At 38.2% G+C, this 16,376-nt stretch overlaps 1 protein-coding gene across 1 annotated transcript in view; it reads right to left on the reverse strand.

Moving 5' to 3' along the window:
• Positions 1–16,376, reverse strand: part of PLEKHG1 (pleckstrin homology and RhoGEF domain containing G1) — a 130,388-nt gene that overhangs the window by 78,567 nt on the left and 35,445 nt on the right. The window contains exon 4 of the mRNA XM_074896564.1: positions 14,983–15,057. Within this exon, the coding sequence (XP_074752665.1) occupies positions 14,983–15,031 (49 nt within the window). The 5' untranslated portion in view covers positions 15,032–15,057. The remainder of the gene's footprint in view (positions 1–14,982; positions 15,058–16,376) is intronic.

Here is a 16,376-nt window from a genome sequence, read left to right on the forward strand (position 1 = left end):
TTGCCTTATTTACAAATAATCTTAAGCATTTTAATCAGGTGGAAGTAGGGAAATGATGCCTACTTCTAGACAAATAAGAAGAGGTGCAGGATTCAAATACAGTCAAGTCCTAGCACCTCCATTTCAAAAAGAACACCAAAAAATCGTGAAGACTGCAAAATAAGGCATAAGAATCATTTACTGTCAGAAACCCTACGTTACAGTGACACACAAAACAAGTTTCATTTATTTGGCTTACACAGTCCATAAGTACCTGTCTGAGGGTGACAGCCATTTCTTCAATCTAACAGAAGTTTAATTTTGGAAGCTAAATACACAGACATGTTCAGACTAGAAACAGGACCGAAGTGATGGCATAATTAGGGATAAAATCTCTTTATCATGGTTGATTCTCCAACTTAAGTTCTTGCTTTTAAGACTAAATCTCTTTCTAAAGAGTATATCAGAAATTAAATCTTTGCAAGTCAGGTCTCCAGCTTCCAAAGACCCCATTATGCAGAGGATGGGCTTGTACCCCTATTGCAGTCCTTCCAGGCTCTAGAAACTTCCAGTGACCTCTCCCACAGGCACAGATTTAGTGTTTACTCTTTCCATCAGAAAGTAGACAATATTTTCCCTCAGCTAAACCAAAACTAGTTTAAAACCAAAAATCATGACTTTTCTTCCCATGAACCAAATCCAATTGGTAATACTTAAATTGACAAGCGGAGTTACTGCTTGTGGACACCAAAATCTAGCACTGCATTTGGAAAAAAGACCAATTAATATTTACAATCAAAACCATATAGTTTTGATTGATTTTACTGTTATCATTTTAAATTTTAGCTTTATGCAAGGAACAAAAGCATCAAAAGTATTCAAATAATCCTGTTCAAATACAGAATGCCTCATATGTAGTGATTTTGCAGTTCTTCATAAACTCAAAGTTAAGACAACAAGGATGTCACGGACAGGCTGTGTATGAAAGTCAAATTAAACACTTTGAATCCAAGACTTGGAAGATGTTAATTTGAAAAAAAGGTAGAGAAAAGGTAACAACCTTTTGTTAAGAGACTTACAGACGCTACTGTGTATCACTGAGTAGAAAGAGCACATATTCAGTAAAACTTTACATGTTATGAAGTGTTTCAGATGAAATACATAGCAGCAGAACTTGACATTTAAGTGGAAAATCTACTTCCAGATACATAATGTACTGTAAGAAAAATCATATCCAATGTATAAAGTGAAATATCAATTAGTTGTGCTTCTTGACAGATTGTAAAAACAACTAAAGGCTGAAGTGTTTGAACTGGGATTTTCATATATCTTTACTTCGTAACAAACTAAGTCTGCCAAATACAGTACTTGAATACATCCAGACTTGAGGAAACTTGCCAGAATGTCTCACTTGGCAGGAAAAGATCAAGCAGGATCTAGTTTTGGTCAACAGGCACTAACTTTCAGCTCTGCAAGATTCAGGTGGGTTTGTTGTTTTTTTTGGTTTATGTTATGGGTTTGGGTTGTGGGTTGTTTTTTTTTTTTTTTGGGGGGGGGGGGGGGAGGGACGTCATTTTTTTAAAATTCACATTCAATTCTAGAAGAAATATAAAGGCTCAGACATGGAACCAAGGATTGTCCTTGTATATCAGTGCTTACAAACATGTTTGCTGGCTTATGTCAGGGGCAAGCCGTGTTATATAATTTTTCTTTAAACTCAAAAGAAAAGAAAGACATAAAAGTAAAAGAAGGGTTTTTTTCTCTCTGCACATTACCTTCAGTATGATTTCCCCCACCCCCAAGTTCCTCCCCTCCTTGTTAACTGTATTTTACATTAAAGATTTCCTGGTATGACATTATCAGTGCAACCTTTCTAGTTCTTTTATTCACATGCAGGGAAGGGTGTGGGTCACTTATAAAAGTAGCTGTAAAGTAAATATGCCTATAAACTTTGACAATTTTATAAAAAGGCAGTTATTTGTCTGTATTCAGGACTGACAATACAATGACATTTTCCCACCACAGATAAGTGCAAACCTGGTTTGGGGTATTGTATGTTTCCATTACAGCAGTAATTTCATGGCTTTTAAATTCATGCACTTTAAAAGCTTGTACACTGATTTTTATTCTCAGCAAAACTTTGATTTCCCCACCTCTCAAGAAAGGGACCCACAGAAGCCACCTCACAGCTATCTTCCAAAAACATGAAAATCCAAATCCAGGCTCAGCATCCCCAGAGAGGAAGAAAAGTGAAAAATGCAAAGAAAAAAAAAAAACACCCCCACCCCCATTTTTTCATTAAAAAAAAAAAAAAAGGTACATTCTCAAACACCAAGAGAACATAAAAAGCTCAGTCAGATCCTTCCCAGCAGGGCTCATTAAAAAAAAAAAAAAAAAAAAAATTAAAACCAGTCATGCTGGGGGAGAGAAGAGGCAGGAAAAGTTACCTGCCTTCCACAGTCTCAACCACCGCCTTCAGTCTGTTCACAAAAGGAAGGGCTCAGCACTTAAAAATGCATGGTAATTCTGGTGGTTTTGGCTCACTCTCCTGCGCCCTGGATACACAACCCCAGCTGGGACCAAAGCCTGCTCTGATAGGGTTGTACCATTCCTCTCCCTGGCCAGGAGAGCTCAGCGCAGCACAAGGCATAGGAACACACTGGGACGTTGGATTTAGAGTACAAAGTGGCTCCAAAGGCATGATCTGAATCATATCCATGTTTCTCCATCTGTCTGAAAGATGTGTGGCAAAATGGTCTGGAGCTGCTGTATTAATAATGTGGGTTCCAGCCAGGCCTGAAGCAATGAGCAAGTCGTGCTCTGTGATAAATGCACAACATTCATATATATTATGAAAGTTAAGTCACAGTAAAAGACTGCAAAGGCACAGCTGTATTTAGAAACAATTTTTTGTCAGTGAGAAAGCTAAACTCAACATACAAGCTTCTGGAAGCAGTGTCGAGAGCATTTTCCCCAGAAGCATACAGCACTGAAGGATGCACTCTTGAGTTCCCATTGCTTATCGAAATCAAATGAAGCTTGTCATATCATCATGAGTCCCTGTAGTTTTTTTGGGCATAGGCAAAAAAAAAAAAAAAAAAAAATCAGTACCCTCTGTACATTTCCAAACTGGCAACATTGCATAGTAGCCAAACACTGTTGTTAGAAAACATTAGGCATAAACGTAAGACCTGTTCAAAAGCCATCAGTCCCTGCCTCTCCCAGTTGTAGCCAGGTCTTGCCGTGAGTTGCAAAACTGTAACACAAGAACTCAAGTTCTCAATGGCATTAGGCTTCTTTGCCATATGAATGAAGTGCAGGCATTATTTTCCTTCAGCAGTTCTCTTATGAAACAGTTAAAATATTTCTGAGCACTTCATTAAATGCACAATGTTAACAAAAAAAAATAATTATGTAACAGACCAAATAATTATATTTGTATATCCTAAAATTATATAATCCAGATGCAACCTAAAACTTCAGTCCTGCAACACAAGTCAACCACATAGCTCCTTGCACTCACCCATTACTCCATTAACTGCAAGAACCCACCTCCTTCCATCCAGGCTTTTAGCACAGTGCTCTGTTAACACCAAAGTCTGAAGAAGTGGGTCCATGCACATGAGAAGATATGGGTGTGAGTTTTCTCTTTCAAGGGGTGGAAACAAGAAGGGATAACAATGAGCAGAACTAAATACCTTTAATAATTAATATGGTTTTATAATAAAATTAGGACATTCTTCATAAATATTTCTGAGGAGAGAAATGAGCAACAAGTTCATGGCAGACTTTGCACTCGAGAAAATCTTCTTTCTGTCATGTGAAAGGATTTTCTAGCTAGCAGCTGTCAGTGGAACAAGTCTTTAAATACTTTGCCTGTTTTAGCAGGTCAGGAAATATTTGTGTGGTCAGGTTGAGGAGGTCAACTCTGGGGCACCTTCATTTTCATATTTGAGTGCCAGGTGCTGTAAGAGTAGGCCAGTGCCTTGAGTTAATACTGCCACTTCTTTGAAAGTGGAAAGCCTATGATTTCCAAAAACTTTAGTCAGTCTTTAAATAAAATTAATTTGGTTTACTACTACTCAATTGAGGGGAAAAAAATAAATTGCTAAAGACATGAGACACAAGAGAAAAAAAATCCATTTATACGTATCTATACTTACAGCCCAAAGAAGGCTCTCTTGTGTTTCACTGTGAATGATTACATAGTTCCTAGGGCTGGGATCTGATACCAAGATTGTCTCACTGGGTAGGGATCCTAATTGGGGACAAACCTTGAAATGCAGCCATCTTCCTTCTGGGAGAGTCGTGGCAGTCATATCTTCCTAAAGGATTTCCTGTTGCCTGTGAACTGTATATTAAATTTAAAAAAATATTCAAGACGGGACATCCCATCTTTAGAAATGCTGGCTTGCTTCGGACATGACCAGACAGAACCATCTCCTGGCCAGACATCAGGCAAAACTCCCTAATGATTAGCCTCGTACATAACTTGATTCTTCAAATATTGCTTTCCATTGTGAAAGACATACCCTCTCATGAGATAAGACTTAACCATCAACATGAAATTTTTATACAGTGAAAAGTACAAATATATAAACTGATAACCATCCTTCTTACAAACATAGACATTGAGAGGAAGCACTGTTTGTAACTATCTGGACAGAAACTAGACATAACAGAAGCCAAATAACTTGGATTGCCTGGCTTTCCCGAACAAGGAAAGACCAGACTTGCTAGGAGAGAGGTTATATTTGAACACTTACCATCTTAAAAAATTTCTCAGTCCTTCCTTCATCTGAAGCACAGACTACGTTGTGTGCATATGGGAAGAAAATTGTATATTGCACCTGGATGTTGTGTCCATTTTTAATTATTCTATAAAATATATGCTGTAGAGACCACTGCCAAGATATGTGTAATGCAATTTATATTAATCCCTGTTCCACAAAACCCACAACTAAGAACAGCTACTATTTTCAAAGGATTTGGCAACTTTTAATGTCTTGAACTGCACGATCAGTTTTACAGCATGTTCTGACCAAAGAGGCTACCAGAACATAATGTGGCTTTGATTTAAAGAATAAAAGCCTCCTGAATGCTAAATCCAACCTCTCTAAGGCTCTTTAGCATGCACTACTAATGGACCTGGATACAGTGCAACAGAAGCAGTCTCCCACCTTTCCTCCCACTTCACCTCCTGCTCTCTTCAGCTTGCTGACTTCGATAGTTTGACGTGGTGGACCAAAACACGTAGAAAGTTTCTATTAATATTTTATCACTCATAAAGCATCAAAGCTAGCTCCTCTTCTGGTTTAGCAGAAAACAGCAATTTCCTATTCTTTTAAGCTAAATTAAACTATAGGGAGCCAATTAAAAAAGCAAAACCTAATAACTAAGCTTTCCTCTGTATTAATCTCTCTAAATTTAGGATATATCAAGGCCTTTCAGCCCACTTCTAATGCTAGTGGCATAGTTTGAAATTACTTCTAGACATATAATTAGGTGACTGAAAGACAAAAAAACCCCACTACAACTCTTAAGTGATAATTAATATTAGCAGGCTTGAATTTGCTAACTGTATAGTACTTGCTGAAGTTCTTAAGAGTCAAGTGGTAAATAACTTGCAGGTAACTGTGCTGCTGCATGCCTGGGCAACTCAGAGTAAAAAGTCTTCGTATCTTTATTTTTACCACTTTGGATCTTTTGGTTTTACAGCTGCAGTCAGCCCGAGATGAAATAAATTAGATTGTCAAAGTTACATTATCTTAAGAGTTGTAGCTTACTTTAAACGGCAGTAAGCAATCAATTTTTGCCTCTTATTCTTCGATGTCCTCTAAGTTGCTTTGGAAGAAATATGGCTGGGGAGGAGGGGAAATCAGTGAATCTGAAAACAGATTTCTGGCATGTCACCAGAATAAAGCAGCAAGATAAAATATGGAGGAAATTTCAAAAGGGAGGAAAAAGCACTGATTTACATTTAAGAAACTGTTGACTTTACAGTACTTAAATGTATTTTACACCCTATTAGTGTAAGTAAAATCCAATACTAACAGAAAGATTAACTGTTACTACTGCTCATTTTCTGTACATTAACCCTTTAGTGGTTGGCAGCAGTCTGGAGTTCTTACTGTTGTTTGTGTTTCCACACAACAATATGGGGAGCAGTAAAAACCCTGGAATATATAATAGTAAAAAAAACCAAACCAAACCAAAACAAAAAACCACCTTGAAAAACCATGATGAAACTGGCAAAGGAAACTACTTAAACCGTGTTTTCTAACATGACAGTTTTCATAACTGCATCTTTTTAGGGTGTTCTAAGTACTGCAGAACAGTAATTTAACACATAATAGTTGTTTTAACAAAAATAACTGTTCCGTTTGGTGACAGTCTTCCCATTAAAAAAAAAAAAAAATCATCTCAAGAGAAGCCATGGCTATTATTCCTGACCTAGCAAGAGCAGGTGTTAGCAGTATACTGCTAACATCTGTAATCACACAATAGTGTTCTGTATTTTCACTCCAGGTCACGCACAGCTAAGACTGCAGTATTATAGAGATATCAGAGTGTACTCTCTGTCCAGGGTCTTCTCCAAGAACTATTATAATACTCAAATTATTTTAAACAGGAAAAGAGTATTTAAATCTGCAACAGCTTCTTTAGGACCAGCAGCACATTGCTAGGATGGTGAGCAAGGCAGACGCTAAGCATGATACAAAAATAAAAAATGCTATTTATAAGGAGTATTCAATCATTTTCTTTGAAGTATTTTATATGCCCAGCTAAGCTCAAATTAATAACCTTAATAATTAGACACTGTTTATCATTCCTGATGGACAACCACCATGAAGGGAAACGTTCCCCCCTCTGACCCCACCAGGGAGCATGAAGGGTGAGCCATCGTTAGAAGAGGGTGAGCCATCGTTAGAAGAATGCTGGGGCAGGAGCTGGGAGCACTAGGTGCTCCCTGCCTTGTTTCACCATGCAGGTCACATCGCTTAGGTCCCATTGCAGCTGCCCTCTGCCTCCACTGGCAGTTTCGAGCAGTGCAAACAGACCACTAAAATTTTTGTTCTGATCGGAAAGGCAGATGCTGAGAACTCATTTATGGCATGGCTGTGTTTTACTTTCAGGCTCTGTTTGTGGAGCAATTTGGGGGTGGGGTTGTTTCTTACATGAATGTGATAAAGTTGATAACTCTATCATTAAAAATTCTACTGGCAATATTTTACTCTGGATAAACAAGTTCAGTGTTAAGTCAGGCTGATGGTCAAACTACAGTTTGCAGCTTAAAACGTAAACAATTTTTTTAAAAGTTCACAGTTAGTGGAGGGCCATCCTCAACCAGTTTTAAATATCATCCGACAGAGAGGAATATTTACACTAAAATACACAGAAAACTAGTACACCACTTGTTTCTCTGTTTTAACAAGGAACCTTTGCTTCTCTGGGAATGTTTGAGTTGTTTTAGGTTTCTCTCAACTTGGAACATCAATTTAGAAATAAATTAGACCGTTAGCATTCAGAAGTGCTTTAAAGATACTAGCTGTTTTTTGTCAAGACACATCACATTTGATTACTTCATGCAACCCACATTTAGTCTCCTTACTCTGTACTTCTCAGAATTGGTTATTTAATATGCGCACATTATTTATAAATCATGATACACATAATTTTGCACAATGTACTTTTTATTTATACAAAAGCAAAAAAGTGCAAACACAAGTGCTACACTTCTCAATCGCTTCAGAACTAAGAATTAATTATTACTGAGACAGAAAAGCAAAAGTAATTCTTAAAAAATTGAACTATCAATATGAAAAAACCCAAAAGTTTTCCAAACCTCAAGTTTAAGCAGTTTAGGCCACAGAAGATTTCTGTAACTTGTGGATGACTGGAGCACTGATCTCTGGTGGGATACCAGCCAGACAGGACACCAAGAAAAGTGCCTGGCACTTGAAGAACAAGTTATTCTACCTGTTAACAGCCCAACCTTTGTAATCAGTGACTTAACCACCATTACATTACAGCAGCTGCATCTTTACTTCTGATGAGGAGTGGGCTTTACTGTACTCAAACATGTCACAATGTCCAGAACAGTCTACCTTTTGCCGCTCTTCACCGCACTAGATCAAGGGAGCCACCTCCACTACCTCCTCCTCTTCACTCCACTGAGCTGAGGAAGTTTAAAAGGCCATCCAGTTAACAGCCTGTTGGCAACCGAGAAAAAAAGTGGGACCCAGCAGCATGGCACACTAACTATGGTAGTTCATCAAACTGCTTTCAGGAAAAAAGCAGATTGATTCCATGTTGTGGTTTATTGCATCATAACACCATCTGAGAATGAGACCTGCAGTGCAGAGCACAGGGGCTGCAAACAGTCTGGTTGCCGCAAAGCAAGTGCCATGCAAGTACAGCAGAGCAGCAGTTGCTTAGACTGTTCCTAATACTCAGCTTCAGTGGACTGGAGCTAGCACAGATTTCTCAAGAGAGTTATGACAAGAGTCATTATGCACTATGACAACAGCCTACAACTAATGTTTCAAAGAAAGATGTGCCAACCTCTCACAGCATGTAGAGAGAGGCCAACAAGTTAGCAAGGACTCAGAGACAGAATATCCAATTTCATCACCCTTCCGCCTTGCTTTTCTCCCATTTCCAATCAAATTTCACATTTCAGATCTGCTTTGGCTCCACCATCTCCTTTTATAAGCACTAGGGTTAAGAATTTCAGATACTGTCTTTATGCAGACATCCTCCTTCAAGATATTATTTCGGGGGGGATTAAAAACCACTACAAAAATGAAGCTATGAATAGTAAGGGAAAAAATAACTCAGCACAGGAAGATTGTATTACTGGGGACAGCGAGAACATAGCAAGCATGTAATATATTTTTCGCCAGCATTCTTCTAGCATCCAACCATTTTCAACTGAAGGGATTTCCTTGGTTTGCAGTGGCTCATTTATTTGGAGCTGTCTTCCAGAGACTTCTCTGGTCTCCCCTTCAACTCACGTGATTGTGACTATAAAAAAATTTACAATATCCTTTGTCAGAAAAAGTCCACAGTGTCTACTGCCTTCTGCATGAATCGACAAGACCTTTTATGTTGAATCTCACCCATCTAGTGTTATCTGATAGCCACAAGTTCTTGTCCACAAAATAGCACAGTTGGTATACACTGTTTAGTGCACGCATTTCTTCAGTTAGGCAGCAAGAAGCTGCAGGAAACTCAGAATGAAGCAAGGAATAAAGAAATTAGTTCCAAAGAACAGGAGCAAGTAGACAAAGTATACAATCACCTTCCCTCAGCATGCAGATATTTTTGTGCCCATCGCAGTCCAGTGATATATCATTAAGCCTGCGTGTGCGCTATTACCATAGTTATCTGTGATTTCACGTGCACTTAAGATCTGAAAACATTTAGAAAAGATGCTTCATTTTCCTATCTACTTTTGTATTCCTTTAAAAGGGGTGTAGTAATAAATAAAGTGTAATAACAATGTTCTCCATAAACACGGCACAAGACAGTACACTGCTATGTGCCCAATGAAAGCCCCCACAGTGCTGTGCAGAAGGCAGCATGCAGCATTTACTAATTACTCTGTGACCATACCCTGGCATTCCTGCTATGAAAGAATCAGTCTTAGCAAAATTTGGGGGTAGAAATACTGATGCTATTTTCTTCACTGCATTTGAAGGGTATGACCCATTGAGCAGTCTGCACATTTACATGGCTGCACTTGCGTGTTCTTCCGATGCAGCATTACATATTACGGCAGAAGTAGCATGCAAACATAAGGCAGAGGAATTATAAAACTAAATGAGTCTTATCACAAACAACAGTAACAGCTGGTAGGCTCCCACTAGCGCCATCAGGCACACAATGCAAGGAAAAACACCGCTGTGACCGTAGGGTATTTATAATGACATCAGCTTGTTGTCCGGTGGGATTTGTCAGCGGCTGTTTATAAAGCCCAGGTGTAACATTTGTTTCCTTCAGGATGCAAGTGTGAACCACTAAGTCAGTAAGGGAAGATCCTGCTGGGGGAAGTCATGGCTCTCTCATTAAGCAAGATGATGGAGAGGAAAGGGGGAAAGTAAGAAGAGTCTGGGGGAATTCAACTTCCTCACAACTTTCTCTTCAAAGTTTTCTACTTTTGAGGCACAGAAAAACAACCAGTCAAGCTGACTGGAGAACCCTAATGCAGGTTCCCACATCCATATACCTTTTCTAAGTTTTTTGCATAAAGCTACTTCTAAGGTAGCAATTGACTGAAACACCAAAAACTCTGAGTGTGGAAGCTTTCCAAATGGGTACAAAGGCAGATATCATCTGGTTTCTTTGAAGCAAGCCTAGCTATGTTATGAACAGCGGTTCAAAGGTATCACAACAAAAAAGTTAGTCAACAATACACGTGATGGAGTACTTGTTTTTTTATGAAAACCGTTTGGTATCATCAAAATTTTGTTAAGCTATCAAAAAAACTGTTTTAATCTTGTAAGATAGATAATTCATAATGAAAAAAAAAAAATCTACAATCGTTCCCCTAAATTTTTGCAAATGAGCAATTGCCCAGCTCCAGATATCAACAGGAGCCGTCACTGTGAGCCACAGCAGCAGACCCTCTGCAAATGAGGAAGAATTTGTGCAATGGGTGGGGTACTTCTGTCACAGACTGATTTCCAATGGTTAACTAGAAATTTAAGAGTGACTTTTCAGCAAAAACGAACAGAACAATTGCTAATTCCTTTGCAAGCTAAAACAGAAACACACTCAATCCACTTCCTGGTATTGACATACGACATTGTTCTAAATACATCCATTGTAAATAGAATATAATAGCTTTGCCGTAGGAAAACAGTTAAGAAATAGTTATACATGAATCACGGTAGGGGTTTTTTGTTTTAGTTTGTTTGTATACTGCTCCTTGATAGCTACACAAGCTTCTTGAAAAATATTTGTCACGTGATATACATGCACTTCCATCTTTGCAACAACCAAATCCTCAGGTCCTGGGGTTTTTTGCCCTTATAGCACAAAGCAAGCAGTGACATTTATAAATGTACCTGTTGACTCTAAAGGGTTTGACAGAAGAGGTGGCAGAAAAGCAAATAGTCTGCCTGCTCACTGGAGACTCTCGAGTCAAGGACTAAGTTACAGTAAATTACAGGAAACTCATTTCTCAATTGTCTGCTTCTGTGTGCTTCATGGCTTAACTGGAGTATATGGAGCAGTGGGTCAGTAGGTGAGGGAGGGGCACTGCTAGGTTAAGGCAAGACTGACTTTTTAAAAGTTTCCAGATAATCTGTTACCTTGCCAACACTTTGCTCAACCCAGCTCAACCCTTATAGATGTGAAAGGTTAATTGTTAGAATTTTTTAACAAATACACCTTTCTTAAAAAAAAAAAAAAAAAAAAAAAAAAAAGCACCAACTAAAAAAAAATTACAATGATAGCAAGAATATTTCCTTGGAAAAAAATCCAAGCAGCAATAAGATGTCTGAAAATAATTAAGAAAGTTCATGTAAATGTTTATGCATGTAAAATAGCAGTGATATTTTAAACATGAGAAATTAAACACTCGCTTCTTAATTCTGACTCAGTCATACCAGTGAAACATTTCTACATAATAGTAAACTGTATAAACGCTAAGTAAAGAGAGAGATGCATATGATCAAAGACTACGGAAGTTTATCTTATAAGTCAGTGCTAGAGCAGCTCCTGGCATACGCCTGACAATTCTTTTCAGTAAATGTTATCATAACATTCTTTGAAAGTAAGAGTATTTATGAGACTAAACCAACAAAACCTCTCAAGATTGTAACTTCCAGCACTAATGGGTTAGTATCTTTAGAAAAATCATTAGTATCATGTCTTCTTTAGTAGAAGATTTTCATCAAGATGTAAGAACAGGTCTCTAAGTAAAGATTAATTTTTATTTATTATTTCATCTTTTTTTTTTAACATCTAAAACTTCATTTCAGAGAGCAATTAAAAACAAAGCATCCAGATTAAACTGTTTTGTTCTACTAAACATTGTATCTGTTAAAGCACATTTTTATTCAAACTGCTTGAAGAACTTCATAAACTCTTATTGCAACAGAATACAATAACTGTAGTTTGAAAATTAAGACTCAACATTATCTCATAATTTTAATTAGCTATATTTTATTGTATTAATTTCTTACTACTCTAACATCACTAGTAATCTAAGTATTTGAGGATGTGTTACTACAATCTAGAAAAAAGTGTTTCAAGTCGTTAGTAGTTACTCAGCTTTTGTTCCTCATGCTAGTGGTTTAGGAAACACAGTGTTATGAAAACCACTGCCCCAAGCTTCACTGAAATTACCCATTGCACCTCAAAACCTACAGAGCTCATATCCTGCCACCTCCATGCCCACTAACTACCTTGGGAACTCTGAAACTGCATATCCCAGGAGGCTGGCACTCACCACGCCACCCACAGGAACAGCTCCCTTAGGATCTCATGATTTAAGTACATACACACATTTCTGTATCTGTATATACGTGTGTATATTGTATGTGCGAGAATACATAAACAGTTCCACAACCTTACATGCACAGTTTCTTAATGAGACAGACAATCATTTCTCATGTGTCTTCTGTGTATATGGGAGATTTCAGGTCACAGGAATCTTGTACTAATTCCCTCAAAATGTATAACAAAGCATACACGGAGAAGATTTTTAGTTGTTGTATCCCTAAACTCTCTAGTCAAATTTGGTGTCCTGAAAGCTTTCCAGTTTTAACTTTCCTTGGTAATGTGCAGGACACTGTATTATGTGTCTGCTTGATTAGACAGACTTCAGAAGCTACTAAAAACCACAAAAACCTTGAAAGTACTGAACAAGATCCTCAGGGCACTTTCTAGATCCCTGCTTAAATGCAAAAATGTTGCTGGCATGTTTTTTATGCATTGGCAGTTTTGGTGAAATGAAGCCATGTTTACAGAAACAAAGAGACACTGAAGGCTTCATGAGTCTTGCAAAAATTAAATGAAACAAGGAGCTCCCTGCCTCCTTCTCCTGTACCTAGGCATGAACAATCCTGTGTTCAGTTTCAAACTTCTAATTTGGGGATGGAGCTAGCAGGAAAATGACTGGAAACTAGTACCTGGGATATCCTAACCTCAGAGACTGTTGTCTTTTCAGTGTCTAACAGATGCACATGCTAGCTCTCAGTCCTCGCCCATCCCACTTCACAGGCATCAATCTCTGACTGCCAGCCTAAGGAGGAGAATCAGTCTCTGTTTGACAGCCACATGATGCCATCAGTGACTCCATCATTAATGATGCTCTGCAGGACTCTTTCCATTCCCTCCCCTTTCTTCCCCCAGACCTCTGCCCCCAGCCGATCTACAGCTCTATGCTGTCAAAAGACCTCCCCTCTCTAACTCCTGATGTAAAACAAAACCAAACCTTACAATTTGCTTACTGGAAATTGCTTGTGTGGTAAATTAAAATGCCATAAGAGAAAATAAAGTTACCTGTCACAGACAGAGCAAGTTTTCCCCAGATTTGATGTGAAAGTTTTACATCATCCCTATGTCTTGCTTAATGTATCAGAACTCCTCTCGGAGGCTGAAGAGCTGTAACACAGCAATATCTGCCACCGATCCACAGCCAGAAAAGAAATTCAATACGTATGACATATATCATCAGTGTAATTTTAACGGACTTAGACTTCATTAACACTTAGGAGAGTCACAGATGTGATCACGTAGGCTACTTTTAAGGAAGCAACCAGCAAGACTCATTTGTTCCACATCCTAAATCATGGCACAAATGTAGGCTTTGGTTCTAACTGGACTTCATCACAGTTCCTTTAGCATAAGAATTTATTATAAGGGAGGCATGTGAATCAGAAAGAGATCAGTCTTTGAAAGACTAGCTGTAACTGCTTCTCCCTCATGTGTTCTGTTCTCACAGTAATGTGTGTTAAGCTTTACAGCAAACTTAAAAATAAATAATAGAAAGGCCTTTTGCCATTACGCATAGCTTAATACCCTTTACAAGGAAAAAAATTTGTTTCTCTGCTGTTATTGATGCGCATTTTAAATTACTATTGCAGCATGTTCCTTGATGCCTTCCAAATTCATTGAGGTTCAAATGCAACAAAAATATTTAAAACTAAATTTTGAGATGTATTTCTTCAGGTTTAGAGAGAAAGCAGTATAAACCAGCCTGAGCTGCAAGCTTTATTCAAACTAAAACACACATTTGAATGAATACAGCCCTTGTGTGAGGACAGCAATAAGCCAGAAAGCAAGTATATACAAGAGCTACTACAAGTTTTTTGCCACAAAACTGTCAGAAACACCTCACAAATAGCAAAGTTTTATAAAACATTTTAATGAAACATTCAGCAGTGATTCTGAGGAAGCACTCAAATTAGCAGGATTACAATTGTTTTTAAGGAACAAATATTCCCTGAAACCAAGTACCAAACTTTCAGATGTGGGAATTTAAAGTTAATGGACCTTGAGAAGGAAAAAATGGTCTGATTTTCAGAAAGACTGAGCATTTTAAGATTCCACTTATTTTAGTAGAGATCATGCATAGTGAATTCCTCCTTAGTCACCCCACATCTTAAATGTCAGCTTTGGTTCTATGAGACTTCTGTATCCTATATGAAAAACTGGCCTCAGTCAACAAGACCTCTTTATCACAAGGGGACAAAACATCTCCAAAGCTGAAATACTAGCAGCCCATGGTCCTCCCTCCTCATTATGTATTTTAGTACTGTCATGAATGATGGGCTAGGGAAGGAGGAAAAGGTTACACAAAAGTAAGTGAGAACTTCCTGCTATTTAAATTAACATGCATACATAGAATTATTTCAGCTGTCCCGTAAGCTTAAGGTCAGTAAGGGAAACCCACTTTTTGACTTGAAAAATTTTTCACAAAATCACAATGCTTCTTTTCTTCAATAATTAGTAAAAAAATAAAAATAAAAAAGACAGAAAACTACTAACCTTCACTCCTGGGGACAGGTTCTGTATCACCTGGTGTTTTATCTGGCATCTCTGCAGACACAGGCTTAGTAAAACCTAATGGACACAAAGCAAAGAAAGTTTTGTCCATCAAAAGCAGTATGTTTCTGTAGGACATTCCCCTGCCCCAAGACCCCTGCAAAGGATGGATTTTCAGCTTTCATAATTTCCATATTTGTATGTAAGATATGTAAACCTAGAGATTAACTGCAATACTGTTCACTATACTGTCACCTGGATGTACTGCCAGGTAGGTAAGCACAAAAGGACCCTCTAATAAATTGCAGCGATAGATGAAAGCACTGAGACAGAAGTTCACCAGATGTAATGAGTTTGGATATTTTCTCCCCCTCAGTGAATTTCTAGTGAGAGACCTATGAACTGGGATGGAAGAGCTGCTTACACTCACAGACTGCTGAAGTTAATGAAAGAGTGGCCATGCAGACAGTCACATCAGCCTGCATTAAACATAAAATCCCATTAACTTAAAGCCTTACTACCTTGTAGACCACCAATACTTCTTCCATCCCAGCAGTGGGCAGAGAAGAAAAGGCTTCTCAGGAAGGCAGTGAGCCGGTCTCCTCTTACAGCAGTGTTAGGTACCCTCTGTGGTACTGGCCAATGGTCAACATGTGGTGAACACATACTGACTGGGATTTTGTATCCTCCTTTCTAGCACCTTTGAATAATTTCCCACCACCAGCTGAACTGACATTCCATTTTACATAAGGAAAGCCTCAAGATGAGATAGGATGCATCAAGAAAAGACAACTCAAAAAGAGCAGGATTCTCTGGCTAAAGGAGACTGTGAGCCAAGCAGGGCAGGGACTTCACCTCAGCTGACAATTCACACAGCACACTGCTGTGTACGGTTCTACACAGAGTGCACAGCACTGGAAGTATCATCAGTACTGCCTTAATTCCTAATGAATTCACTGAATCATCTTGTTTCTAATAATGTTGAGGAGACAGAGCTGATTCAGTGTGCAGATTTCAGACGATCATCAGATTCAGAGTTACGGGAGACCTCTGAGGCTCACCCTGCAGCACAGCTGAGACTACAAATAAATGGCTTTTTATTTTTCCCCCAACAACTTTAAAGGCCTATTCCATTGCTCCTAGTCATATCACCAAGTAATCAATAATTCTCTTCATGTAACACTGATAAACTTAATTCTTGTAATATTTATTTCTCTTATCTTCTCTGAGAGGCATAACAAAGCTAGTGGAAGGAGGAAAGATTTAAAGAAATACAGAAGTCTGTTCTTGTTTTCTGTAACATACCAAATTTTTAATTACTCAAAAAACAGAAGTCAAATTTCAGCCTTCTTTTATTTATGTATTTACAATGTTCCTAGTTTTAGTTTAGGAAAGAA

Source organism: Athene noctua, chromosome 1, assembly GCF_965140245.1.
Source record: "Athene noctua chromosome 1, bAthNoc1.hap1.1, whole genome shotgun sequence".
Lineage (NCBI taxonomy): Eukaryota > Metazoa > Chordata > Aves > Strigiformes > Strigidae > Athene > Athene noctua.